At 41.0% G+C, this 27,874-nt stretch overlaps 3 protein-coding genes and 1 pseudogene across 3 annotated transcripts; 2 read left to right on the plus strand and 2 right to left on the minus strand.

Annotated features, from left to right (window-relative positions):
- Window positions 1-2,719: 2,719 nt before the first annotated feature.
- Window positions 2,720-5,860, minus strand: LOC142550669 (uncharacterized). The gene has a single exon (XM_075659745.1). It carries the CDS (start codon window positions 5,858-5,860, stop codon window positions 2,720-2,722), a length of 3,141 nt encoding a protein of 1,046 aa, XP_075515860.1.
- A 2,382-nt stretch (window positions 5,861-8,242) lies between these two features.
- Window positions 8,243-8,968, plus strand: LOC142550670 (uncharacterized). The gene has a single exon (XM_075659746.1). It carries the CDS (start codon window positions 8,243-8,245, stop codon window positions 8,966-8,968), a length of 726 nt encoding a protein of 241 aa, XP_075515861.1.
- A 49-nt stretch (window positions 8,969-9,017) lies between these two features.
- LOC142551239 (auxin-induced protein PCNT115-like) lies at window positions 9,018-12,997 on the plus strand (annotated as a pseudogene).
- A 10,466-nt stretch (window positions 12,998-23,463) lies between these two features.
- On the minus strand, window positions 23,464-23,904 carry LOC142550671 (uncharacterized). The gene has a single exon (XM_075659747.1). It carries the CDS (start codon window positions 23,902-23,904, stop codon window positions 23,464-23,466), a length of 441 nt encoding a protein of 146 aa, XP_075515862.1.
- Window positions 23,905-27,874: the final 3,970 nt, after the last annotated feature.

Genomic DNA, 27,874 nt, shown 5'->3' on the forward strand with positions numbered 1-27,874 from the left:
TCCTTTTTAACAAAAGGTACATTCTAGTAGTAAACATGAAATCTGACATTTTAATCGATTAAAAAGCTGTTATAGTACGAAGGATATTTATCTGATGATGTCAGTTGGGCTCTGATCCTCAAAAGGAAAGTTCTAAAAAATTTAGAGAATGTTTCATTAAATGCATGACTGATTTAGTTTGATAGAGCAATCATTAGACCTTGTGAATCAGTGACCTTTGATATTCAGTTGACTACCAATAATCAATTACGTTTTAGTTCAGTTTTGTTTGGGAAAACATTTACTCATGAGTTTTCAGTTTTCTCTTAAGAATTCGTCCGGCTATGTTCTTTATTAAATATCCTTATTAATTTAGTAGCCTTTTTGTTCAGTCACGAAAATTTATTTGGTCCAACAAAGTTGATTAGGGTAAGCTCGTATAAGTGACAAATATTGTTATAAATCACAAATAGTCATGTACCCACAACTAGTTGTATCGCTAAACAATTGACGATAACACAAGCTCTAGTTTCCATGTTTATGTTGAGATAATCAAATTCAAATAGTCGAATTTGGTAATTGAAGTTTGATGTGATCAAATATTTTATCTTGTGAAGGAATCTATGAGAGTTTACTCACTCTTTGAAGGACAAATAATAGGCGTTCAACCGAGTTCAGTGAGCTTGTCTCTGCACATTAAGATATTTGCTAACTCACTACAATCAAGCACGACTAAGATAACTTTTATTGCTGCGAAAATACATTGTTGATCCTAACATGGAAGTTCAAATAGTAAGTACGACTTATAATAAAGAGTGCACTTGCCAAAATTATGTGAAAGTGTTCCAAAATAGGCAATTGCCATAAATATAATAAGTAGTTCAGAAATAGATTTTACATCATAATAACGAGCTATTTAAACTCGTTACATCGGTAATATCGGATCTCGATGAAGATTATGATGACACCACTGTGATGGACTCAAGACACAAGGGCTTGGACAGTCCAAGCCAATCAACCTTCTAGAAAGAGTTCTAGATAGAGACTGGGTTACTGTTAGAGCACCCTTCCTTGATCCGATCTAGAGCGGTTACCCGATTACGTAAGAAGACTTCACCGTGGGAGTTTAGAATTTTAGAAGACAGAGAAGAACAGAGATTGGAGTCAACAAATTTTTCGACCCCTTTCTTTCTTTTTATTCCACTATTTATACTTCAGTACAAAGTTGGCTTTACAAGTAAAATCTTGTTTCTTTTCTACGCTTTACAAAACATTTGTTTGCATACACAGTAAGGCTCAATCAATTCCTTCTAGCATTATTTATGGCTAATAAAATCCACCAACTATCTCGGTGCTCCTTTCATACGTGTGGGCCGCTGTTGGTTCCCTCTTTCCAGTATCGTATCATTTCCTTCCCCTTCAAAAAGCACCTTGTCCTCAAGGTGGAATTCCGGGTATAATTGGCGAAAAGAATTTAAATCTTCCCATGAAGTTTCTTCCAACGGCAATCCCGACCATTGCACTAGTACCTGTGAAGACCAAGAATTCTGAAGTCGAACTTTGCGATAGTCTAAAACAGCCAATGGAGTAAGTAAGGGTTGGTTATCGGTGACAGTAACTGGCAGTGGCCAAGAGGGGACTCTCCCCGGATTCGGGCAAAATTTAAGAACGGAAATATGAAAAACAGGATGTATTTTGATTTCCTTTGGTAGATCCAGCTTGTATGCAACCACCCCAACACGCTTGACGATTTCAAAGGGCCCATAAAAACGCTTGCTCAACTTAGTAAATTTCTGGGTGCCGAGAGAAGACTGCTTATGGGGCTGTAGCTTTACATAACACCATTGCCCCACCTCGAAAACCTTATCTGAGCGATGTTTATCAGCGTGGAATTTCATTCTCTCTTGGGACCTTGACAGATTGTTACGTAGGGTGGAAAGTAATTCATCTCTATCCCGTAATAATGCATCTGCAGCCTCAATGGCAGAGGCCCCGGGAACATACGCTGCTATAGAAGGGGGAGGCTTACCAAACACAGCTTCGAAGGGCATCATTTTGATTGAAGAATGAAACATGGTGTTATAACAAAGTTCTGCCCATAACAAGTAGCGAGACCATTTTGCAGGCTGATGCATAACAAATGCACGCAAGTATTGCTCCAAACATCGGTTAAGGACCTCCGTCTGTCCATCCGTTTGTGGGTGATAAGCACTAGACATAGCCAAGGAAGTGCCACTGAACTTGAACAACTCAGACCAAAACTTGCTCAAGAAGATGGGGTCTCGGTCCGAAACGATACTCTTTGGAAAAGCATGATGTTTGACCACGATCTCAACAAACAAGGAGGCCACTGTCGAGGCTGTAAAACCAGACTTAAGGGTGTCAAAATGTGCATATTTGGAGAGTCAATCGACCACCACCAGAATAACAGTAAACCCATTGGAAGAAGGGAGCCCCGTAATGAAATCCATAGAAATATCGTCCCACACGTTCATCGGGACCGGTAAAGGTTGTAGTAACCCCCGAGATTTGTGCGTGCCATATTTGGTCTGCTGACACACAACACATTCTGCCACGTACTGCTGAATATCGGCTTTCATCTTCTCCCAGTAAAACCCAGGAGCAATTCGAGCCATCGTCTTGCGCACCTCTCCATGACCCGCAACCAGGTGTGTTATGGAATTCGAACAACACTTTGGGAATAATGGTTGAAGAAGGGCTGAGACAAATCCTATGGCCTTTATAGACGAACCCATCCCTGATGTAAAATGGAGTATGTAACAAGGTGGAATGGAGTGGAGATAAGGTTTTGATAATAAGGGTCAGTGACCACTTCTGCCTTTAGTTGGTCAATGAACTGAAAAGTGGGCACAGAGAAGGCAAAATTTTGACTCAAGCTAGGATGAGGGGAGGGGTCGGGTTCAAACTTTCGAGATAAGGCGTCAGCCACAATATTAGATTTTCCCGAATGATAGGCAATATCGAAGTCATACCCCAATAGTTTAACGAGGTATTTTTGTTGTTCGGGAGTGTGAATAACTTGGTTTAATATTTCTTTGAGACTATGGTGGTCGGTTAAAATAGAAAAGTGATGACCCAGCAGATATTGGTGCCACTTAAGAACAGCTCGGGTGACAGCGAACAATTCTCGAACATAAGTGGAAGCATTACGCAAATGAGAAGGAAGTTTCTTGCTGAAATAAGCAATGGGATGATCCTGCTGCATTAAAACAGCTCCGATGCCCATGCCCGACGCATCTGTTTGAATTTGAAATGGTAGAGAAAAATTTGGCAGGGCCAAGATAGGGGCATGAACGAGAGCCTGCTTGAGCTGGTCAAAAGAGTTTTGGGCTGCTAGCGACCAAGCGAAATTATCTTTTTTTAAAAGCTCGGTGAGTGGATAAGCAACAGTGGCATAGCCCCGAACAAATTTTCTATAGAACCCCGAAAGCCCTAAGAATCCTCTTAAAGCCTTCAAATTCTTAGGTGCTGGCCAAGAAAGCACAGCCCTGACTTTTGAGGGATCTGGTTGGACCCCTTGAGCAGAAACGATATGCCCCAGGTAGTCAATAGAGGTTTGAGCAAAGGAACACTTGGATTGTTTAACAAAAAAAGAATTATCTCGCAGGCACTGTAAGACAGTGGTGAGATGAATAAGATGATCATGAAAGGATTGACTGTAAACTAAAATATCGTCAAAGAATACGATTACGAATTTACGAAGGAATGGTTTGAAGATAAGATTCATGGAGGCTTGAAAAGTGGCAGGGGCGTTAGTGAGGCCAAACGGCATTACCAGGAATTCAAAATGGCCATCATGGGTGCGGAAGGCTGTTTTGGGGATGTCAACGGGGTTAACACGTATTTGGTGAAAGCCAGCTCTTAAATCGAGCTTAGAAAAGATAGTTGCACCATGTAATTCATCCAAGAGTTCATCTATAGTAGGGATAGGAAACTTATCTTTAATTGTGACATGGTTAAGGGCCCGATAATCCACACAGAAGCGCCAAGTTCCATCCTTTTTTTTGACCAATAGAACTGGAGATGAAAAGGAACTTTGGCTATGGCGAATTATGCCCGATTCGAGCATTTCAGTAACAAGCTTTTCTATCTCAGCCTTCTGCGAGTAAGCATACCTATAAGGCTTAACATTGACTGGTTTGGTGTGAGGGAGTAAATGAATAGAGTGATCAATGGTGCGATGGGGTGGCAAGCTGTTCGGTTCCATGAAAACATCCTGGTACGACTGTAGGATAGGTGCTAATGAATCTGGCATCGAAGGAGTGGAAGTACCAGCAGAGGCTGAAGCCGACATAGCAATTAGTTGGAAACATTGAGCAATACTCTCAGTTTGTGTCAAACGCCGGAGTTGATGTGATTGGACTTCCTCCACCTGTAACAGTGGTTCGCCTTGTAAGCGAACTAATTTGTCGTTATACAAAAACTCCATATAGAGCTGCTTATAGTCCATGATAATGCGGCCCAAGATCTGAAGCCACTGGACCCCTAAAACCACCTCTGCCCCCTGCAACTGTAGCACATAAAAGTCCACCTCAAATGGCTCATCATTCAGGTGAATAATTGTCTTCGGGCAGTACCCTCGACACTCCATGGTCTCCCCATTGCCAATCAAAACCGAAAAATGAGATGAAGCAACAATAGGAATCTTCAAAAACTTGACAAGACGTTCTTGAATAAAGTTGTGTGTACTCCCCCCATCAACTAGTGTTTGCACCGGTAGCCCCGAGATCCTCCCCTTAAGTCGTAAAATCCGAGGACAAATTTGACCAGCCATGGCATGAAGACTAATTTCAGGAAGTTCACGCTCCTGGACCGGAAAAGGTTGTTTAAAGGATACCTCCTGGATGCCACCGTCTTCGATGGTCTCATCTTCCTCTGTCACAAACAAAAACAAATTCCTTTTGCACTTATGACCAACAAAAAGTTTTTCATCACAATTATAACACAGCCCCTTCTCACGTCGAGCAAGCATCTCCACTGGCGTGAGTTTTTTTATGGCATAAGGTTGCTTTGGCCCTGGTTGAATGGGAAGTAGCGGGGGAAGTGCACCTGGTGTTGACATGGAACGGGGAATAATTGGTGGTGCCTTATCACACCCACTAGGATAAAACATAGTGGAATCAGAGAACTTGTCATCATACAACTTAGCCAACCCCATAGCTTGAATTAATGATTGTGGCCTGTAAACTTGAGTTTCCTTCCGAATATCACCTCGTAACCCCGAGACGAAACAGCTAATTAAAACATGTTCTGGCACGCCTAGAATATTGTTAGCAAGTTGTTCGAATTGATGTTGATAGGTAGCCAAAGTCCCTGTTTGTGTGAGCTTACTAAGCTTTCCAAAATGATCTTCATACTCGGACGGACCAAAACGTTTGTTGATCGCAACTAGAAATTCCGACCAGCCGTGAATCAAACCATTACAACTCATCCAATCAAACCAATCCAAAGCATCCCCATCCAAATGAAAAGAAGAAACAATTAAGCGCTGAGGTTCGGGTGTTTGGTAGTAATCAAAGTACCTCTGGATTCGCGCAACCCAAGCGGAGGGATTTTCTCCAGAAAAACGTGGAATATCCACACGCATTGATTTAGAGAATTGTGGAAACTCACGAGCGGTGTCCGAGCGGGATTCAGGATGTGGTTGTGGAGTTGACATGGACATCGAAGAATTGCGTCTCCATTGCTGCTCAACCTTACCGTCGAGTGCTTGCAATCCAACGGTAAGCTCTTTCACTGAAGTCGTCAATGAATCGAGACTCAAATTCTGTTTTTCTATAAGAATCGCCTGCGATTCCTGAAGTGTAGCGAGCTTTGCTAGATTTTCCTCCAGTCGAGCAAACCTAGTTCCTTCCGCCATTGAAGACGAGAGCACCAATGTAGCACCCTTCCTTGATCCGATCTAGAGCGGTTACCCTATTACGTAAGAAGACTTCACCGTGGGAGTTTAGAACTTTAGAAGACAGAGAAGAACAGAGATTGGAGTCAACAAATTTTTCGACCCCTTTCTTTCTTTTTATTCCACTATTTATACTTCAGTACAAAGTTGGCTTTACAAGTAAAATCGTGTTTCTTTTCTACGCTTTACAAAACATTTGTTTGCATACACAGTAAGGCTCAATCAATTCCTTCTAGCATTATTTATGGCTAATAAAATCCACCAACTGTCTCGGTGCTCCTTTCATACGTGTGGGCCGCTGTTGGTTCCCTCTTTCCAGTATCGTATCATTTCCTTCCCCTTCAAAAAGCACCTTGTCCTCAAGGTGGAATTCCGGATATAATTGGCGAAAAGAATTTAAATCTTCCCATGAAGTTTCTTCCAACGGCAATCCCGACCATTGCACTAGTACCTGTGAAGACCAAGAATTCTGAAGTCGAACTTTGCGATAGTCTAAAACAACCAATGGAGTAAGTAAGGGTTGGTTATCGGTGACAGTAACTGGCAGTGGCCAAGAGGGGACTCTCCCCGGATTCGGGCAAAATTTAAGAACGGAAATATGAAAAACAGGATGTATTTTGATTTCCTTTGGTAGATCCAGCTTGTATGCAACCACCCCAACATGCTTGACGATTTCAAAGGGCCCATAAAAACGCTTGCTCAACTTAGTAAATTTCCTAGAAAGAGGGAACCAACAGCGGCCCACACGTATGTAAGGAGCACCGAGACAGTTGGTGGATTTTATTAGCCATAAATAATGCTAGAAGGAATTGATTGAGCCTTACTGTGTATGCAAACAAATGTTTTGTAAAGCGTAGAAAAGAAACACGATTTTACTTGTAAAGCCAACTTTGTACTGAAGTATAAATAGTGGAATAAAAAGAAAGAAAGGGGTCGAAAAATTTGTTGACTCCAATCTCTGTTCTTCTCTGTCTTCTAAAGTTCTAAACTCCCACGGTGAAGTCTTCTTACGTAATCGGGTAACCGCTCTAGATCGGATCAAGGAAGGGTGCTCTAACAGTTACTGCCCGAGTTTTTACTTGGCAACCCGAACGCTATTTTTATGTTTCTGACTTTGTTTCCGAGCTTTTCTTTGTCAATTATCATCGTATCTCAGTCGATATCAACTTTCAGAATATTTTAGGATGCCTTGATTAATTTTTGAAGTAATAGACTCCAATTGTTTATTTAAATAAATTAGATCATAACAATGCGAGTTACTAAAATTGATCCAGTCCAGTATGATTCAGTATTTGTGAGTTATTTTAGCTCTAATATTTACTTTTATATTATCCCAAAATTATCTCAAATGATTGCCAAATTTCAGGGCGTTACACGTCGTGTCTACTACCATCCATTTTCCTTTATAATTCGACCAAATCTCAAATATTAGGACATTTTCAATTAATAAAATCTTAATTAATTCATTTAGCTCTTAATTAATCATCGGGCTCAACTGAGACCACCTCACTTTATATATATATATATATATATATATATATATATATATATATATATATATATGGAGTGTGAAGTAATACATAAATGTAGTGTGAAGCAATACCTTTAACATAAAAAAACATAGATCGATTCAAGTCATAAACTCATCTCACAAAATTTACATGTGAGATGATCTCATAGAAATTTTTATTTTATAATAAATCAAATATTTTTTTATCATGAGATGGCTCGATTCATTCACGTTCGTTGTCTATATTGAAACATCTTTGGACCAATTGAGAATGAAAATAAAAATTCCATTTTTCAAGCATGCATTATAATAATTTCACATGAGATGCTTAAGTAATGTATAAACGAATTGAATCAAGTGAATTTAAATAAAGTTTTGAGGATCGAACTAGGCTAAACTTAGATAAAATCGAGTTCGAGTTTGCTTAAAAGATTGAAAATTTTAATATTTTTGATCGAATTTGACTCAAATTGAGAGTTGAACTTTACGAGTGGTGACTCAAATAAATATATTTTAAACTTTATTTATTTTGGAGTAGCTAATGAACATATTCTAATATTTGGAATCTATCAGGAACCTGACATTAATCTTGGTGGAAATTTGTATGGTCATTGTCAGTTCCTCCTAAGGTTCGGATTTTTTTGTGGCGAGCATTACACAACATTATTCCATCTCGCGCGAACCTGCTGCGGCATCATGTTCCCGTCACAGATCAGTGTCAGTTGTGTGGTTATGGTCATGATTCAACCGAGCACGCTCTGGTTTGGTGTCCATTTGCAAAGAAGTGTTGGAAGGATACAATTTTTCATCTTTTTCTGAAACAGGTAAAAGACATGGATTTCTTGGATACATTCATCCGAATGAAAGCAGTGTTAAGAAAGAAAGATATGAAGGTTTTTGCGATGCGCACCTGGGCTGTATGGCATGATAAATTGCGGATTTTGCATGAGAAGGTGCCTGGATGTGCTCAATTGGATGTGGAGTGGAGCGCCTCCCTTTTGAAAGACTTCAAGGAAGCTCGGGAATCCTTAATTACCGCACCTGCTCCGAAGCCATTACCCCAACTCGAACGCTGGACGAGACCACCGGTCAACACCTTGAAACTTGAGGTAGACGCGGCGGTTAATTTTGACACTGGTGGTTATTCGATTGGGGGCATAGTGCGAGATCATGATGATCAAATATTGTTTGCCTTCGGAAAAAGAATCTCTAAGCCACAGTCGGTGGTCTTCGCTGAGCTCCTTTCAATAAGAGATGGGATGAGGCTGTTGGAGGAACGTGGGATCGAAGTCCATGTAATTATTATTGACTCTCTGCTGGCGGTGCAAGTAGTCATCAACCCAGCAGAAGATTTAAGTTATTGTGGTGCACTGACGTTGGATATTAGGAACTCATTGGACAGCTGCATTGATACCGATCTTAGACAGATTGGCAGATCGGCGAATCGGGTGGCGCATTCACTTGCATTTTTTTCGCTTTCTTCCCTACTCCTTTTGTTTGGGAAAATGGGATTTTTTCGTTTTGGTTGGTGCTTTATGAATAAAATTACAAACTGTTAACATAAAAAAAATCTTAAATCAAATTGAATACGATCCAAAATATTAAAAAATTTGAGCTTCCGATGATTCTCGAACTCGAATATACGTCATTGTAACCTATCAAATAGTTGGTCGATGAAAACAATTCTTCACAGACAAATGTATATTTGATGAGGAAGTGGGTTCTGTCTCCGCCTACTTCATAGCTCATTCATCCCATTTCTTCACAGCGAAGGACGAGAGATCTAATGGCAGAGACTGTGGACAAAATCAAGCTGGGTTCACAGGGATTGGAAGTATCCAAACAAGGGCTGGGCTGCATGAGAATGTCATCTGGTGACGGGCCGTCGAAGCCCGAGCCCGAAATGATTTCCCTCATCCACCATGCCATCAACTCCGGCGTCACGTTTCTTGATACCGCAGACATCTATGGCCCCCACAAGAACGAGATTCTGATCGGCAAGGTTTTGTGTTCTTCTTTCCTTTGCTTTTGGTGTTTTTGCTATTTCGTTTGTTGAAAAGCACATGGTGTTGGGTTTGTTTTATTTTTTTAATATGTCTGATTGTGGGATTATCATCAATTTGCGTATATAATTTAGGTTTGGCTATCAATTTGAAAAATGGGAGAGAGTTGTTTACTTCAACAATGGAGTTATTTAATAACCAATTGGTATTTGAAAAGCTTGATATATAATTCGCACTTTGGTTTGCATTTGTGACACAACCAGGCTTCAAAGTTGCCGTTTTTTGTATGATTTAAACTGTAGTGGTGCAGATTGCTGCATAGAATATTATGATAATTTTTTTCAAGTTTAATCAAGATTAAAAAACGCAGTGCTGCCCAACTTACTTCTTTTTTTCGGGTTTGACTAAATCATAAATTGTTTGAAATTAAGCATTTGTAATAAGTGTAGGCTCTGAAAGGAGTATTGAGGGAAAAAGTGCAGATAGCAACCAAGTTTGGGATAACGTTAAAGGATGGGAAGATGGAAGCACGTGGTGACCCTGCTTATGTTAGAGCCTCATGTGAAGCGAGCTTGAAGCGTCTTGATATTGATTGCATTGATCTCTATTATGTTCATCGGATTGATATCCGTTTGCCTATTGAAGTCACGGTGAGCAATGTTAACTAGATGATATCTTGAGAGGAAAGTTTACGAGTATAATGTGCAATTATTGTCTCTCCCTACTTTTTTGTTATATATACTTGTAAGTAAGATGATTTTCTCCAAGTTATGTGTTTTTTGTTGATAGTTTTCGGTACGCTGATTGAGCTTTTGGATTTGTTGGAAGAACGGAATCTTGCATTGAGCAGGATTGGCATATGCCGAAGTAATAGCATAATGAAGAAATTCAAGATGTCGTATGTGTTTGGGGCTAAATAATTAGTGAAAGAGATGTAGACCCAATAGTTTATACTCAGAGTACCCAACTTTAGCTATGACATGTTTTTGGGGATGAACAAAAACCTTTGCCTGTTTTAGCCACAACTTTGGAATAATTCTACTTATGTTTGTTTTTTGATCATGGCCAATTATATATTCTGTTTCCATTTTTCGATATTTTGTTTCCCATGATAGTCATGTTCTCACAGTTTCACTGATGCCATGGAAAGTGTGAACAAATAACCAAGATAATGATGGGTTATGATTCATAAAAGTCTTGGGATATATCTGGCTTTATAGGCCTACATTCACTCATAAACATCATAGCCCTGGATTAGCAAATTCGAGTGTCAAGGAATTGAAGTTATATGATAGCCGTAATTTAACTTGATATCACAGTGTTTTGTTTTGAAATTTATGGCCAAGTTTTATTCGCCTTGTATCTTGTGGCGGCTCGCTGATATCATATCCTTTTGCGTGTCTTTCAAGATGGGAGAACTAAAGAAACTTGTTGAAGAAGGGAAAATAAAATATGTTGGCCTCTCTGAGGCTTCTGCTTCAACAATCAGAAGAGCTCATGCCATTCATCCCTATAACCGCTGTTCAGAATGAGTGGTCCTTGTGGTCTAGGGATTTAGAAGAAGAAATAGTTCCAACTTGTCGGTGAGTCCCCCCCCCCCCTCCCTCTCTCTCACACACACACACAGACACAAACACACATGTTGTGTGTGCTACTGTGCACGTATTTTCTACTGTTCTAGTGTATAGAAAATAACCTGATTTTGTTTTCTTTCTGTTTTATTAATTCCAGTGAACTGGGAATCGGTATCGTCTCATACAGTCCACTTGGACGTGGTTTCTTTTCATTGGGTCCTAAATTGGTAGAGAACTTACCAGAGAATGATTACCGCAAGGTTAGAGCATTCCCACAACTGTGGGACTACCCTTTAGAAAACCATGACGTTATTGATTATTTAGGCATGAAAAATTTTCCTAGAATCATGGTCTTTTCATCCATCAACTTGTTCCTAATTCTAGCTTCTCTATTGTTTCTTGTTAAATCATTTGAATTCACAATGCTTAGTTCACTGCTAAGGATTCTAGCTTCTCTATTGTTTCTTGTTAAATCATTTGAATTCACAATGCTTAGTTCACTGCTAAGGAACCAAATCTATCTATTGAAATCACAGGGAGGGGGGGGGGGGGGGGGGGGGGGGCTCAAATTTTATATCAGAATAGCTTTTCGGCATACAAGGAGCATGAGTTTGCTCATTCAAGTAATTAATGTGTTAAGATTTTTTCCATTCAGACTTGGAAGAAACCTTAATTATTTGCCTTGTAACAGTTTTCTTCTCAATCCTTAAGTTAACATGAGTGCATGACCTTAAGTAAGAATCATGACTATAAATTGTATTGTGAACCAGTAGACTGACTGTCACATATGGGCGTATTAAACTCTTATAGACCAATTTAGCCCCACTGAAAATGGATTTATCCCTCGTAAACTTTCTAAAATGCACGATTTGGTAGTAAAAATTCAAATTGATGGGTTAAGAATAAGAAGTTTTTGTTTTGATACTTTTACACTGAGGTAGTGTCGAGGGGCCCATCAATGTTCATAATAATGCTACTTTCCTGATCCAAAATGGATGGAAACCATTCTATGAAGTCCATCCATCCATCTTCTGCTTTTAGCGGAGGTACACGATCTATTGGCCTGACAGTGCTATATCTGACTGTAATGGGGGAGAATCAGCCCCCTTCATAATTTAGGGTACTCGGTAAAGGTGGTTTGGTGCAGTAACTCTTGTATAAATCATTATTTCATAGAAATTATTTTACTAGTGCTGTGACCTATAACATGTTCAATGAAATGATGCATTTGATGGAATAATTTGAGTTTATTCATCAACATTTTGATGGGAAAGTCTAATCTACAATTTGATTGTGGTGGGATGTTTCAAGTTTATTCTTGATGTCATATTTCTTTACATTCTTCATGGCCGTGTTAAAGAATAAAGGTAGCTATCCTAAATAGCTAAAACTACCTGCGTTTATAATGTAACATCCTATTATGCAGAATGTTCCAAGATTCCAAGGAGAAAATTTTGAAGCTAACAAGCTTGTATACGAGCGGATTTGTGTGATGTCCACAAGAAAATGTTGCACCCCGTCACAACTAGCATTAGCTTGGGTACAACACCAAGGAACCGATGTTTGCCCTATACCTGGCACTACCAAGATCGAAAACTTCAACGAAAACCTTGGATCTCTGTCTGTGATATTAACTCAACAAGAGATGGCTGAGCTCAATTCTTTAGCTGATGTGGTCAAGGGAGACAGAAGTCCCTTCATGGGAAGCACTTTTTTCAACTCGGAGACACCTCCATTCTCTTCTTGGAAAAATGAATAGGAATCTGTACACGGCATGTTTTTTCTACCTCTTCTAAAGTTGGTGAATCCAAAATATCAGCCGATTAAGCACAGAATATTTGTGGTAAAATGTGAACAAATCGTCCAAGAAGATCTCAGTTTTAGTATGGACTCTTGAACTTTTCGATAATTAGCTTGTAAAATTTCACTTGGTGATATCAGAACCAAAATTGAAAAGTTTAATGTTTGTGTGGCTTTGAATAAATAAAATGGCTAATCTCATTTTCTTTTAGTTGTTTCGTCTAATGTCATGTTGTAAATTTAATATTTGCGAACCACATGAAGTGGATCGTTTTTGCTCGAGAACCATGCTAAGGTCCCTTCGAGCCGAAGTGAACGAAGTGGCCATTCACACAGCCGGTGGCCCAATAATGCTCTGCCCACGATTTCGGTTCACATGGCATGTCACACTGTTCATCCCGTGCGAGTTATCTGATTAGCGTAGTTTGCAAACTATTGTATTATTTTATGGGCTTATTCTGTGTACAACGAAAAGTAATAAAACATTCACAGACATAATATGTTTCAATCTAATTAATTCTTAACATTTTTAATTATTTAATATGATTAATATTAAAAATGAATTGTCTTGTACTTTTGAATTTAGAGAATCTTGAAAAATAAGAATGTTGAGATGTAACGTTTATAGGTGAGTTATAAATATACTAATTTAAAGTTAATTAAATATAGTGATTTTATTGTCGATCCGCTCACAACTACCAAAATAGTTATGTTAAATAACTGATGCATAATGATGTGATCCGGGTGAAATGAGTGAGCCGGGTCGGATGCTCCACCGAATCTACTATCAAGATGTTGGGAAAAATAAGAGCAAGACGTCTGGATTAACAACTTGTTTCCCGGGATAGATGTTAATCTGCAACCAAGAAGGTAACCACGTGAATGAGCGTCGAAGGGGTGTACGGCGTGACCACTCCGATGCTTAAGTAAGTGGAGAACTCAAGTAAAGAACCAATGTAACCAAGTGATGGTTGTGAGATTGATGTGGAAGGTGAGTAGTAAATGCACAATAAATGAGTGTATCCAATATCTGAATAGAGAGTAAATGCAAAGAGTGAACCTGATATTTATAGTAGGAGATGCAATGATGACATCGTTCTTTGTGTTGGAGCATTAATTATAGTAGGGCGGCTGATTATACCCTATTATTCTGACATGTCAAATCTCATACTAGTCACATCCAGCCTACTTGATTTTGTCAACCACTTGCACTGGTGTCAGAGATAGGTCGGCCGCACACACCCTACTTTGTCGGCGTAATTAATTTATCGAAATGGCCCGGGTAAAATTAGGGATGTAAACGAACCAAACCGTTTGTGAGCTATTCGAAGCTCGATTCGATAAAAGCTCGTTTGAGCTCGTTTAATGAGGCTCGTTAAGATAAACAAACTAAACTCAAGCTTTACAGTATTCGGCTCGTTAGCTCGTGAACATGTTCATTGGTAAGTTCATGAGTAATATTTTAGATGAAAAAATAATAGTTTTGATATTTGATTGATTGATTTTTCATATTATTTAAGAAATATATAGAAAAAAGCTGTTAAATTTATTTATTATAATAAATTTACAAATTTTAATAAGAATAATATATATATATTTTAAATATATAATTTACTTTTTCATTAATTTAATGAAAATTTAAATGTATAATTCATATTTATTAAGCTTGTTTAGGCTCGATAAAAGTTTGAATAAGCTCGTGAGCCATGCATATATTCGTTAAATAAAGCTCGAGCTCGGCTCGATTATAAACGAACCAAGCTCAAACATTCAAGAGTTCGGCTCGGCTCGACTCGATTATATCCCTAGCTAAAATGCCTCTCGGGCATTTACGTGAGAGCCCGGGCATCTCATAGGCCGGGTAGTTTAAGTCCGAGTGTTCCAATAGCCTGGCCTTTTGACTAGCCTCCCCATAAAGTTTCCCTGTCAAGTCATTGTCAACGTCCCGGGCAGCTAGAGACCTGGGTCTCCATTCAGATTATCATCTTATTGACCCGAGAATAATCTGCCCTCCTGACCCGGGCATCACGAATGGCTCGGCTCCATGTCCCGGGTTATCTCGGAAAATATCCATGACCCAGGACATCCCGGGATATCATCACTCATTCCTTAAATAGTCAGGCTAGAGTCATACTCGCTGTCCCGATCAGTCCTATGTGCCCGGTCAGGAGAAACACTTGTCGTTTAGTCCCCCGAAACGATAGGGATGATGTCACCCTATCAATGCTGACGTAAGCCCTAGCATTAAAATCTGTCATAAGCTTTTCATATTCCGAGAAGATAAATCATCATGACGTCTCGAGCTTCGCTCTTGTTTTTTCAAATATCCCGCTCAATCATACCGCTCAATTTCCTAGTCTAATTTAATCTGTCGGATTCACTTTTGATCAATGGTGAGGATTAACTCCCCCTCCTATATGTAGTAGTTCACTGGTTTTTCAAAAATCATTTGCAAATTCAAACCAGTGGCCAAACTCTGCCGAATTTCTCTCTCAAGCTTTCCGACGTGCAAGTCTTACTTCCGGTGATCTCTGCCACCACTACCGTCTTTATTTCGTAAGTGCCTCCCACTTCCTCTTTTATCCTTTTTCATCATGTCCAATTCCACATCCTCCACTTCTGGCAAAAATGTCTGGGGTCAGTCGGAGGATAACTCCCCGACTCCTTCTGAAACTTCTGTCCATATTCCCGTAGCTATCCCCATCCCTTCCTCCCGACTCCTTTCACAAATACAACCAAAAGCATCTTCTTCTCGACCTACTGGTCCCCAGGGTAAGGGGAAGGAGAAAACTGCGGGGCCACTGTGGTTTTCCACTGTGACTTTCAACCTCCGCCCCGGGGCTTATGAGGAAATCAGGTCCCTGGGAGCAATCCCCTCCACTTACAAAATTTTGATTCCCAAGCCCAGCGATCACCCGGACACTCCTCCCCCGGGCTTCCAAACCTTCTTCATGGAACAGCTCAAGAGCGGGCTTCGATTTCCTATCCATAATTTCTTTGAAGGGGTTGCCCGATTTTATGGGCTCCCGATCAATCATCTCCACCCAATGCCTTTCGAATTATGGCAGTCACCTTTATTTTATTTCGTATAAAAATTTATTAATTAATTCTTCTTTCTTTCATTTCTTCTATTCCTGTCGCTTTAATGAAGGGGTCCTTTCTTTCATGGCCCGCATAAAATACAGATTTTTGACAGACATCCCTTCCTCTCTGAAGGGATGGAAAATTTTTTTTTCTTTTTGCAACTCCCAAGTCTCCCCGCGTGTGGCACGGGTTTCCTATCCTCCCTTCCCGATCAACCTGAGCTCCCCCGAGACTACAAACTCCTTCCCCCTTTCACCCAGGCTTGGGACGCGATTGAGGGTCAATCTTTCCTTTCCTCAGTGCTAATTGGGGGGGGGGGGGGGGGAGGGGGGGGGATAATCTGGTGCATTATGGGATCGGATCCCGGCCTAAAGACCCTGTGGACCAGATGATCGACGAATTTAGCCAGGCTGGGTCACAGGCCAGTAAATTATTTTCCTTTTCGCTTTTGAACTTCTCTTTTATTTCCTGTTTCTGACTTTTATATGATGCAGCTGAAGAAGAGATGATCAGGGCAAGCCTCTTGGAAGCAGCTGCCAAAAAGAAGGCCGAGCAGCAACAGGCTCGGGCAGAAAAAAGGGCCCGGAAAGCCCAAGAGCAGGAGGAACAACAAGCCCGGGCAGAGGCTGAAGTCCGGGAAACAGAAAAACGCCAGGACCAGACAGAGATCGAAACCCGGGAAGAGGCGGTGTCTACCAGGGAGGAGTCCACCTCTCTGATTGTTGAAGAGGACCCGGCTCCCCTAAATCATCGAAAGAGGAAAGCTGCCCAGGAGCCTGTCCTTGAGACAGTGACTGTGGAGGAGGGGCTCGAGGTACCTGTCCAGCCACCTATTCTTCCCGGTTCCTCTGCCAGTCCCATTCACCTTGGTGGAGCTCCCTTGGACTTGCCAAACCTTTTTGGTGATGAGGTGAGCACGGATCTTACCAGGATGGTGTGAGGTTTTCTTCGTCCCATTGAGGTGGATCATCTTAAGGGACTCCACCCGAACCAGAAATACGAAGGGGTTTCCCGGTCCTTCTCTGTAAGTACCATTCTTCTCCCTCTCTTTTTTTTGGTCATTAACGATTCTTTTTTTGACTAGCAGGGCTTGCAGATGCTCATATCTGCATATGAACAAGTGGCTCTGGCAGCCAAAAAAGCCAATCAACAAGCCTTCTCCTCCCGCGAAATGCATGATAAACTACAAGGAGAATTGATCAGGATGCAGGAGATCCACGAGTATGTCCTGGCCCGGGAGAAAGCTAGCTGGAAACAGCAAGTGGACTTGGCCCATGTAGAACTGGCTGAGGCCCGATCAGAGTTAGAGTCTTTCCGTAAAAAGTTTGACGATTCCAAAGAGAAGGCCAGGCTAGAACTTCAGGCTGCCAGGGAAAAGGTAGCATCTTCCCGGGAAGAAGCAGCATCCGCCCGGGCCCGAGCTGAAGAGATGACATCTGCTCTGGAGACTTTGAAGTCCTCTCAAGATGAAAGGGTGTCCCAGTTTTTGAAGTCCAGGGAGTTTAAGAAGATGGTGGCAGACAAGGCCTTCCCTTACTTTGACCTGGGCTTCAACAAATGCCTTGAGCAATTTCAGGAGGCAGGGCTCGTTCCTCCCGACCAAGAGGACTTCCCTGACTTGGTCATAGCTGCAGCTTCCCTCCCGGAAGAAGAGGAGGAGGAGGAGAAGGCCCCCAAAGTAGATTAGGATTTATTTTTTATTTTTTCTTTTGTCATTCCCGGGCTTCCGGGCACTTTGTCAATTTTCCCAGTATTAATAAAAATATTTTGCTTTTATATTTCTTGCGTTTAATATCTCCAAGTGTTGCAAAGCTATACTTCAAATATCCTTGTAGACTTTAATTATCATTTCACCAAACATATTAATAATCGGGGCATAAGTCTTTTGGGTTTAATAGTCAATCGGTCTTGATATAAGCAGGGTGCGGGTCCCTGGGCTTAGGAAGTGACCTGGGTGCAGGTCCCCGGGTCAGGGTACGGGTCCCTGGACGTAGGAGATAACCGGGGTGCGGGTACTCGGGCCAGGGTACGGGTCCCTGGACTTAGTAGATAACCGGGGTGCGGGTCCCCGGGCCAGGGTACGGCTCCCTGGACTTAGTAGACACTTCCTTGAACAATTTCTTTATTTGATGTATAAGCAACAGATACAAAAGCTTCAAACATAATATTTCTTCAAATGAAATGCATTCCAGGGTCTTATAAGGGTATGTCCCTGAGAGTCTTCTAGATAATAAGCCGCCCCCGAGCTAAATTTCTGAATTACTTTGAAGGGTCCTTCCCATCGTGCTTCTAATTTCCCCACATCACCCACTGGCTTCACCTTTTTCATGACTAAGTCTCCAACCTGGAAGTCTCGTGATCGAACATGCTTGTTATAGGATTTCATTATCCGGTTGCGATAAACTTCCATTCGAATGGCTACCCGGTCTCTTTTTTCTTCAACCAAATCAAGCTCAATGGCCTTTGTCTGATCATTGTTGCTTGGATAAGATTCTATCCAAGTGGAAGACTGTCCGATCTCCAAAGGTAAGACTGCTTTTGAACCATAGACTAAGCTGTATGGAGTTTCCCGGGTAATTGTTCGGGGTGTAGTCCGATATGCCCACAATATACTCGGTAACTCCTCCACCTAGTCTTTTCCTTTCCCATGAAGCCGGGCTTTCATTGCTTGCACAATGATCTTGTTGGTTACCTTAGTTTGGCCATTGGCTTGGGGGTAGGCCACTGAGGTGAAGGATTGAGTGATTTTCATTTCTTGACACCAAGATGTGATTTTCTTTCCCTGGAATTGCCTTCCATTATCTGAAATCAATCTTTGGGGATGCCAAATCTGCAAATAATATTTTTCCAGAGAAATCTCATGACCTCTTCCTCAGTAATTTTGGCTAATGGCTCGGCCTCCACCCATTTAGAGAAATAATTCACGGCCACAAGAAGGAACTTTTTCTGGGCCCGGGCTATTAGAAATGGGCCCATTATATCCAATCCCCATTGATCAAAGGGACAAGATGCTGAGATGGGCTGCATGCCAGCAGCTGGGCGATGATGAAAATTAGAATGGTGCTGGCAACCCTTGCATTTTTTAACAAGTCGGGCAGCATCTTGATTCATTCCGGGGCCACCAAAATCCGGCTAATATAGCTTTTCGAGACAGGGCAGTTCCACCGAGATGTTCACCACAGCACCCTCCGTGTATTTCTCGGAGGACATATTCTACTTCATCTTCTGATAAGCATTTGAGCAAAGGGCCATGATATGATCGCCTGTACAAAACATTATTTAAAAGGACAAACCTGGGTGCTTGTTTTTTGACTTTCAGGGCTTGAGCTTTATCTTCCGGGAGCTTGCCATGGACCATATACTCAATTAGAGGAGTCATCCACGAACTTGTCCGAGTCGGTGGTACTTCCCCATCAACGGAAAGTACTAACCGGGTAAAACACATGACTTTTCGGGTACTTATATCTGACATAGAGGCAGTCAATTTGGCTAAGATATCAGCCTCCTCATTCTCTTCTCTAGGAATCTGTTCAATGCTCCAGTCGGTTAGAGATGCTGCCCGGGCCGTGATGAGCCCTAGATATTTGAGCATTTTTTCATTCTTGGCCTCATACGTCCCTTTTATTTGCTGGGTGACCAGTTGAGAATCAGAATAAATAATGACCCGGGAAGCACCGACTTCCCAGGCAACTTGCAACCTTGCCAGAACGGCTTCATACTCAACTTCGTTGTTGGTGACCCTGGAATCGATTCTTAGAGCCAACTTGATTTTTTATCCTAATGGAGCAACTAAAACCACCCCAACTCCACACCCCGACAAATTTGATGCCCCATCGACGAAGACTCTCCACACTTCCTCTTCTTCCGGTTGAATCATTTCTATCAGGAAATCCGTTAAAGCCTGAGCTTTTATAGCAGCTCGAGGTTTATATTCAATGTCATATTCCCCGAGCTCTACTGTCCATTTGACCATTCTTCCCGATACTTCAGCGTGTGTCATGATTCTCTCGAGTGGAGAATTGGTGAGAACCACAATGAAAGGGGATCGATTAAGGTGCCCGAATACGCAATGGAAGTTTCAAAAATTTGTTTTTCAACAAGAAAACCGAGCACCCTAATTCTATGATGTGTAGCAAATACGAAAAACACCAAGATGTCATACATAGGGTGTTAAGAAAAATATACCTATCAATCTCTTGAGATTGATGTTTGGCTCCAACTAAGGTGTAAACACCTTAGCTCTTGAATGGCAAGACCCTCTACAAGCTCTCCTTGCTCTTGAACTCATTTCTTCAAAATTACGTCCACCACTAACAAAGTAGAACCACCCCAATTTTGCACTAGAAAAATTCGGGCATTTTTCATTGAGAAGTCTAAGCTTTCCTCAACCAAAAAGAAGAGAAAAATAAGGAGAAAAAGCATGCAATTTACGGCCATCATGTGTGGGAGGGAAGGGGAGAGTTTTCTTGGAGTGTGAAAAAGGCGCCTTTTTGGTGTCCCAAAAACATGTCATGCCTTGGACATGAAAAAAGTTGTCTCCCAACTCTTCATCTCCCCATGCACATTCTATTTGGGCTTGTAACAATTACAAGGCCCATGGACTTTTATTTAAATGTCTCAAACACATTTGAGACCATTTAAACTTTACTTGATTTTACTCAAGCCCACTAGTTTAATAATTATTTCTAATTGGGCTCTACAAGGTCCAATATTGTTTAATTAATTCAACACTTGAATTAATTTAATTATTTGGACTCTACTAGGTCCACTAGTGTTTAATTAATTCAACACTTGAATTAATTTAATTTAGTCCATAATAATGTTGATGAAATCACAATTTTCAAATACATTATTTGTTTTGCCAACTTTTAATTTAGGAAAACTTCCTCAAATTAAAATTTACATTCTCCTTATAGAAGTCATAGTTCTATTTTATTTACGCTTATAAACTCCTTTATAAGCCGTTCAACACATTGAACTATTTTACTTCTCAACGGGATCTAAAAAGTTAGCACTTGTGTGACCCTCAATGGTTCATTGATACAACTAGCCGTGGGTTCACATCTCCATGTGATTCGGGACTAAACATGTCCTTATATGAGCATACCCCAATTGCTTCATTCTTACTTATCAACTCCTTGATAATAAGAACGTCAGAATTCAAGTCTGATAGTACCCAACCAATCATGTTAAACGCCTAGCAGCATCGCTTACATGATTCCCTAGGTATTAAATGATAGTGCCTGCAAGAACCATTCAATTATGGTTAGCGTACAGTACGGTCCCTTCAACTCATATATCCCGACTGATTCGACAACCATTGGCATATCGAGAGTTGTCAATGAATCGATACTATGTGTCATGTCGTAGTTGAATCGATGGTGTAATCTATGAAACCCCTTTCATAATTACCACCATACTCTGATCAGAGATTTCATACTACATATACATGAGATCACATAGGATATCCATACCCAAAGGTAAGCGGTGAATCCCCGACTACAATGCATTGACTCCTATATGTTTCGACAAAACACCCAACCTTGCCACCTAATGACCCCATGAGAGTTGGTAAACAAGTCAAAGTGCAATGCTAGCATATAGAGTCTCAATGTTGTCCCGGGTCATAAGGACTAATGGTGTACAACCATAAACTAGGACGTTTCCACTCGATAAGTAAGAACCACTTGGAAAGTCCTTCATGGTGGGTTGTTCAGTGCACTCTACGAGGAGCACTTATCTGCATGCTCGGACATCACAATGTCCCCTACCAATTAAACATGGTACTCACATTGCAGATACTAGTCTCGAACTCGAGCGGCCTATATCCTTCTTAGCGGCGGCTTGAATCGACTAGGAACTGTTTAGAATATACAGTATTCCAAATATGAGTTTCATGATACTCATCATATGAGCATCTCATATTCTTTCTACTATTTGTATATTCAAGGACTTTATCTATGCAACTAGCATGTGTATACAGATAAAGAAGTGCCAAAACAATAATTTCAAATATTATTAAAATAAAGATTGTTTATACATAGAGTTTCATTGTGAACACTCGGCCAACACTTGGCTCGACGGGCACCTACTCTAACACACAATTGGATGTGAGAGGAAATAATGGCCTCAGCTTTCGGGCAGTCATCACCAGAGCCAAGGCTATTTTTTCTATTTCGCTGTATTTAAATTCTGCTCCTCGAAGGGCATGACTGACATAATATATGGGCTTTTGGTCGGTTTCTTCTTCCTTGATAAGTACGGAGCTAACAGCGTGCTCAGTAGCGGATAAATAAATCCACAATTTTTCCCCGGGCTCTGGTTTTACCAAAACAGGTAACTCGGCCAAATGCTTCTTCAAATCTTGGAAAGCTAGCTCACATTTTTCATCCCAGCCGAATTTTTGTGCTTTTCTCAAAACTTGAAAGAATGGATAGCTTCTATGGGTAGACCGAGAGATGAAACGGTATAGGGTCGCAATTCTCCCGGTCAATTTTTGTACATCCCGGACAGATTGAGGGGAAGACATGTCGATTATTGCTTTGATCTTCTCTGGATTTACTTCAATTCCCCGATCAGTCACCAAAAAACCCACTTCTTACCCCAAATACACATTTAGCCGGGTTGAGCTTTATCCCATACAGTTTCAAGGTGGTGAAGGTCTCGGCCAGATCATGAATGAAGCAGGAGACTTCTCGGGTCTTGATCAGGATATCATCCACATACACTTTAAAGTTCCTGCCTATCTGCTTTTGAAAAACGTGTTTCATCAAGCGTTGATACGCGGCCCCAGCATTCTTCAATCCAAAGGGCATAACTACGTAGCAGAAAGTGCCCCCGGAAGTGATAAAACTGGCTTTATCTTGATCTTCAAGAGCTAAGGAGATTTGGTGGTACCCCTGATAAGCGTCCAGAAAGCTTAATAACTCGCACCCGGAGGTTGAATCCACCAGTTGATCAATCCGGGGAAGTGGATAACAGTCTTTGGGATAGGCTTTATTTAGGTCCTGGAAATCTACATACATCCTCCATTTTTCAGTAGCTTTAGGAACAAGGACCACATTTGAGAGCTACGTAGGGAATTGGACCTCCCGAATATGGTCGGCCCGCAATAGCTCTCTCATCTGCTCTTCAATGACTTTATCTTTTTCCGGGCCAAAATGCCTCTTTTTCTGCTTCACGGGCCGGGATCCCGGAAGGATATTTAATTTATGCTCAGCCATCTGTGGTGATATCCCGGCTAGTTCCTGTTGAGACCAGGCGAAAACATTAATGTTAACTTTTAAACAGTTCAAGAGTCTTACCCGGGTGGAAAATTCAAGATCCCGGGCCACCCGGATATGCTTTCCTGGCTCAATCTCTAACGTTTCTTGCTCTTCTTCTGCAACAAAATGTACTTCCCTTTCCTCGGCCGCCTCCCCCACTCGATCCATTACCTTCTTCTTGTCTTCTCTCCTCGCCTTCTTCTGATCCACTCGGACAGTCTCCCCACAACACTTCCGAGAAGAGGGCTGGTCTCCCTTGACTTCCCCGACTTGCCCTCGCACTGGAAATTTAATCTTTTGGTGATAAGTGGAGGCCACGGCTCTCATCTCATTCATAGCCAGGTCTCCCAAGGATGATGTTGTACGAGGACGGGGCATCCACCACTATAAAGATTGTCATGACAGTCTTCCTCAAATCCCCAGTTCCCAGGGTCAATGGCAAGGTTATTTCCCCCTCTGGGTACACTACATGACCCGCAAAGCCAAATAGGACAGTCTCAACCGCCTCTAATTGATACTCGTGTAAATCCATCTGAACCAATGCTTCCTTGAAGATAACATTGACAGAGCTGCCATTGTCAACGAATACTCTCAACACATCGTAATTAGCCACTCGGGCTTGAATAACGAGAGCATCGTTATGGGGTAGACTAACTCCCCTAAGGTCTTCTGGGCCGAAGCTTATAACTGGCTCATTCCTCCCCCTCCCATCAATTTCTAAGCACTTCCCTCCTGCTTCTTGCTTTTTGAGCCCGGTTGGAATCACCATCTGTAGATCCTCCTGAAATCATTTTTATTACTCCTCGGCTCGGGGAAGGGTCCTTCCTTTCGGTTTGTCTGCTTCTTTCTTCCCGGGAACTTCCCTCCTCCCTCCTACTTCCACTCGGGTTATTTGCGGATTTGCGGGGAGTATTAGGTCCGGGACGTCGACATCTCGGGGGGGATGAGATTCTGGCACAAGACGCCTACCAGACTCTTTCCTTAGTGTTCGACACTCATTGGTATTGTGAAAACTTTCTTTGTGAAAGGTGCATAACCCTTTCTTTTCTAATTTCGATGGTGGAGCTGCTAGATTTGGACGAGGAACCATATCCGAGCTACATTATTGGATTTCCCGATCTCGAGCAATTCTCAAAGGGACGTGGGAGAAATGCCCTGGACCATTTTTTTTGTGAGCTCTCTCCTCGGGTCTAACAAACCCGGTCTCCTCTAGCTCTCTTCAAGGCTTCCCTCTTTTGGTTTTGCGCCTCTTCCATGTTGATGTATTTTTCTGCCCGGGACAAGAGATCTTCGAAGTTCCCGGGCAATTTTTTGGTCAGGGATCGAAAGAAATCTCCCTCCCACAATCCTTGCATAAAAGCAGTATCTTTTGTCTCTCGAGCACATGCGGGGACCTCCAAAGCTACTCGATTAAATCGCTTGATGTAAGTTCTTAGAGTTTCATCTTGGCCCTGCCTTATTTCAAACAGACTGAAGGCAGTCTTTTGTATTTCTTGCTGCTACTGAACTGGTGCAAGAATATTTTTTGAAAGTCCTCAAAAGAATGAATGCTCTGAGTTGCCAGCCCTTCGAACCATCTCTGGGCCGAGTCGACCAAGGTGGTCAGGAATAATTTACATTTGATTTGATCTCCATAGCAATGTAACATAGCCATGTTTTTAAATCGATCCAAATGTTCTTCGGGGTCAGAACTCCCATCATAATCTTTGATTTTGGCTGACTTGAAGTGCCCGAGAAGTGGTTCCCGGACAATGATATTAGAGAATGGGCAACCCTTGGCTATTTGAGCGCTACTTTTGGAACCATCTTGTCCCTCCAATAGTCTCACCTTCTTCCTCAACTCTTCTAATTCCTCTGCACAGTAGGGGATTTAGAACCTGCACTTGACTCCCTCTCTTCCTCCCCTCTTTCTTCCTCCTCTCTTCCTCCCGCGGCTGCTCACGCTCTTGCTCGGGGTGGCTGGAATGATGAGTAGGGGTCTTCTTTGCCAGGGCTGCCTTAACAGCATCAGCTACAATCTTAGTCAACTCCTCGGGTGTTAAATGGATGGTCGGCTGGGGACCATTGGGTGGCTGACCACCTATATCAAAGAGACGAGTGTTGTTCTCTTCCTGAATCCGGGATGTGTCTTGGTTTGCTCTCCTAGTAGAAGCCATATCAACGCCTTGTAACTCAGAATTTCCCACAGACGGCGCCAATGATGTGATCCGGATGAAATGAGTGAGCCAGGTCGGATGCTCCACCGAATCTACTATCAAGATGTTGGGAAAAATAAGAGCAAGACGTCTGGATTAACAGCTTGTTTCCCGGGATAGATGTGAATCTACAATCAATAAGGTAACCACGTGAATGGGCGCCGGAGGGGTGTCTGGCGTGACCACTCCGATGCTTAAGTCAGTGGAGAACTCAAGTAAAGAACCAATGTAACCAAGTGATGGTTGGTGTAGAAGGTGAGTAGTAAATGCACAATAAATGAGTGTATTCAATATCTGAATAGAGAGTAAATGCAAAGAGTGAACCTGGTATTTATAATAGGAGATGCAATGATGACCTCGTTCATTCTGTTGGAGCATTAATTATAGTAGGGCGGCTGATTATACACTATTATTCTGACATGTCAAATCTCATAATAGTCACATCCAGCCTACTTTTTTTTGGCAACCACTTGCACTGGTGTCAGAGATAGGTCGGCTGCACACATCCTACTTTGTAGGCGTAATTAAATTTGGCACGTTTATCAAAATGACCCGGATAAAATGCCTCTCGGGCATTTACGTGAGAGCCCGGGCATCTCATAGCCCGGTTAGTTTAAGTCCGAGTGTTCCAATAGCTCGGCCTTTTGACTAGCCTCCCCATGAAGTTTCCCTGTCAAGTCATTGTCAACGTCCCGAGCAGCTAGAGATCTGGGTCTCCATTCAGAATATCATCTTATTGACCCGGGAATAATCTACCCTCCTGACCCGGGCATCACGAATGGCTCGGCTCCATGTCCCGGGTTATCCTGGGAACCATCCATGACCCAGGATATCCCAGGATATCACATAATAACGTAGTGTATATATATATATATATATTCAATGCTTATGTAGAATAATATTTAAGAGCGATTTTATAAAATTAATTTTAATTGGAGATTCAAAATATAAAAGGTGCATTCAGAAATGCACTTTTTAATATGTATTGAACCAATAATCCTCCATATATGTTACTTCTAAATTATTGGCGTTTTTCATAAATGAAACATCTATTTGATACTGTTGGGGAAAATTGAGTGAGTTGGATAGATAATTTATGAGGCAGAGATGTGTTCTATCCCTATACATGTTGGTGACTGGGTAAGATGAACCCGAGCTGGATAGAATCGACGAAGATTAAAAGTTGAGAAGATTGTTAAAATATTCTATAAATGCAATCTAAGATATGGTATGTGTTAGGATCGATGATGGTGTTTGAAAGGAAGGTGAATAAACACATCATAAAATTTTTCTTCTTCTAAATAACGATGATCTTAACTGGTGTTAGCAGCTGAAATTGGATTTTGGTCTTCCAAGTTCAATTGATAACTGAAAATTCAGTGCAGAAAATGTCCAACCGAACTTTGCGAACCAAAGTCAAATCAGTAAACCACGAACAACAAATCACTAAAAGAAAAATACAACTGAAAGTAAATAACACAGAGATTGTTTATAGAAGTTGGAAAGATGAATCTCTTCTACTTCTCTCCTTCTTCTGTTTCCAAAAGATTTTCAATAAATGACTTTGTTTTTACGATACTTGTAAGTGTCTACTTCAGTAGGAACACACTATTTATTGAAAGTCCTAGCAAAATATTTTCACAATTTGACAAGATTCTGAACAGAAAACTATTTTCAGTTACAAAACTCACATAAATACAATACAAACTTTGAAACACTTGGGAGTGAAGATTCAACTCCTCTGAAATACATTGGGTATCTCTTTTATGCATGTGATTTTAAGTTTTTTCAGCAGAACTTTGAATTTCAGATAGAATAGATAACATATCGTAGTAGTGTCGAGAAAATTTAGTGAATTTTGAGATGTCTTTTTATAGATGATTTGCAACGTTCGTATTTAAACGACTATAATTCATTTGTACTAAGGCCATAACAAAAATAATATTGAATCTTACATGTCATTTGTCTTATTCCAAAAATAGTATGCATCAATAAATACTTGGAACAGTGACATCCAACTGTCATAAGTTTTTGTCTTGTATACTCTGAACATCTCTGATATTTGGATTTTTTTATTCTGATAATATGGATTTACCAGCTAAGGAAACAAATATGTGATATTGTACGACTGATACATTCAAATCTTATACAGATTTTAGGGATTTAATTTTATAATATTTGTGTTTATCTCTAATTATTATCTCTAATTATTTGCTTATTTGAATTATTATTAATATATTTGAATAAAAGAGGGAAAATCCTAGCTTTAGAGATAAGATGCTTTTACAAGAATTCAAAGTCAACAAAATACCTCATATTTTATTAACTTGAGAATATTAATTTTGGAAGAAAATATGTGCACATCTTGATAAAGATGAAGCTTCACATTTTAAAAATAAAATATATACAATCTTATAATCAATTTTGAATTTGACATGAGTTTCAAAGATTTGGAGAGTTAGACCCATTAAGTTGAGTAAAAAGAACGTACATGAGGGAAAGAGAAAAGAACATAAGACTAGGCAGAGAAGTGAGCAACAGTGA

This window comes from Primulina tabacum, chromosome 7 (assembly GCF_025594145.1).
Source record: "Primulina tabacum isolate GXHZ01 chromosome 7, ASM2559414v2, whole genome shotgun sequence".
Taxonomy (NCBI): domain Eukaryota; kingdom Viridiplantae; phylum Streptophyta; class Magnoliopsida; order Lamiales; family Gesneriaceae; genus Primulina; species Primulina tabacum.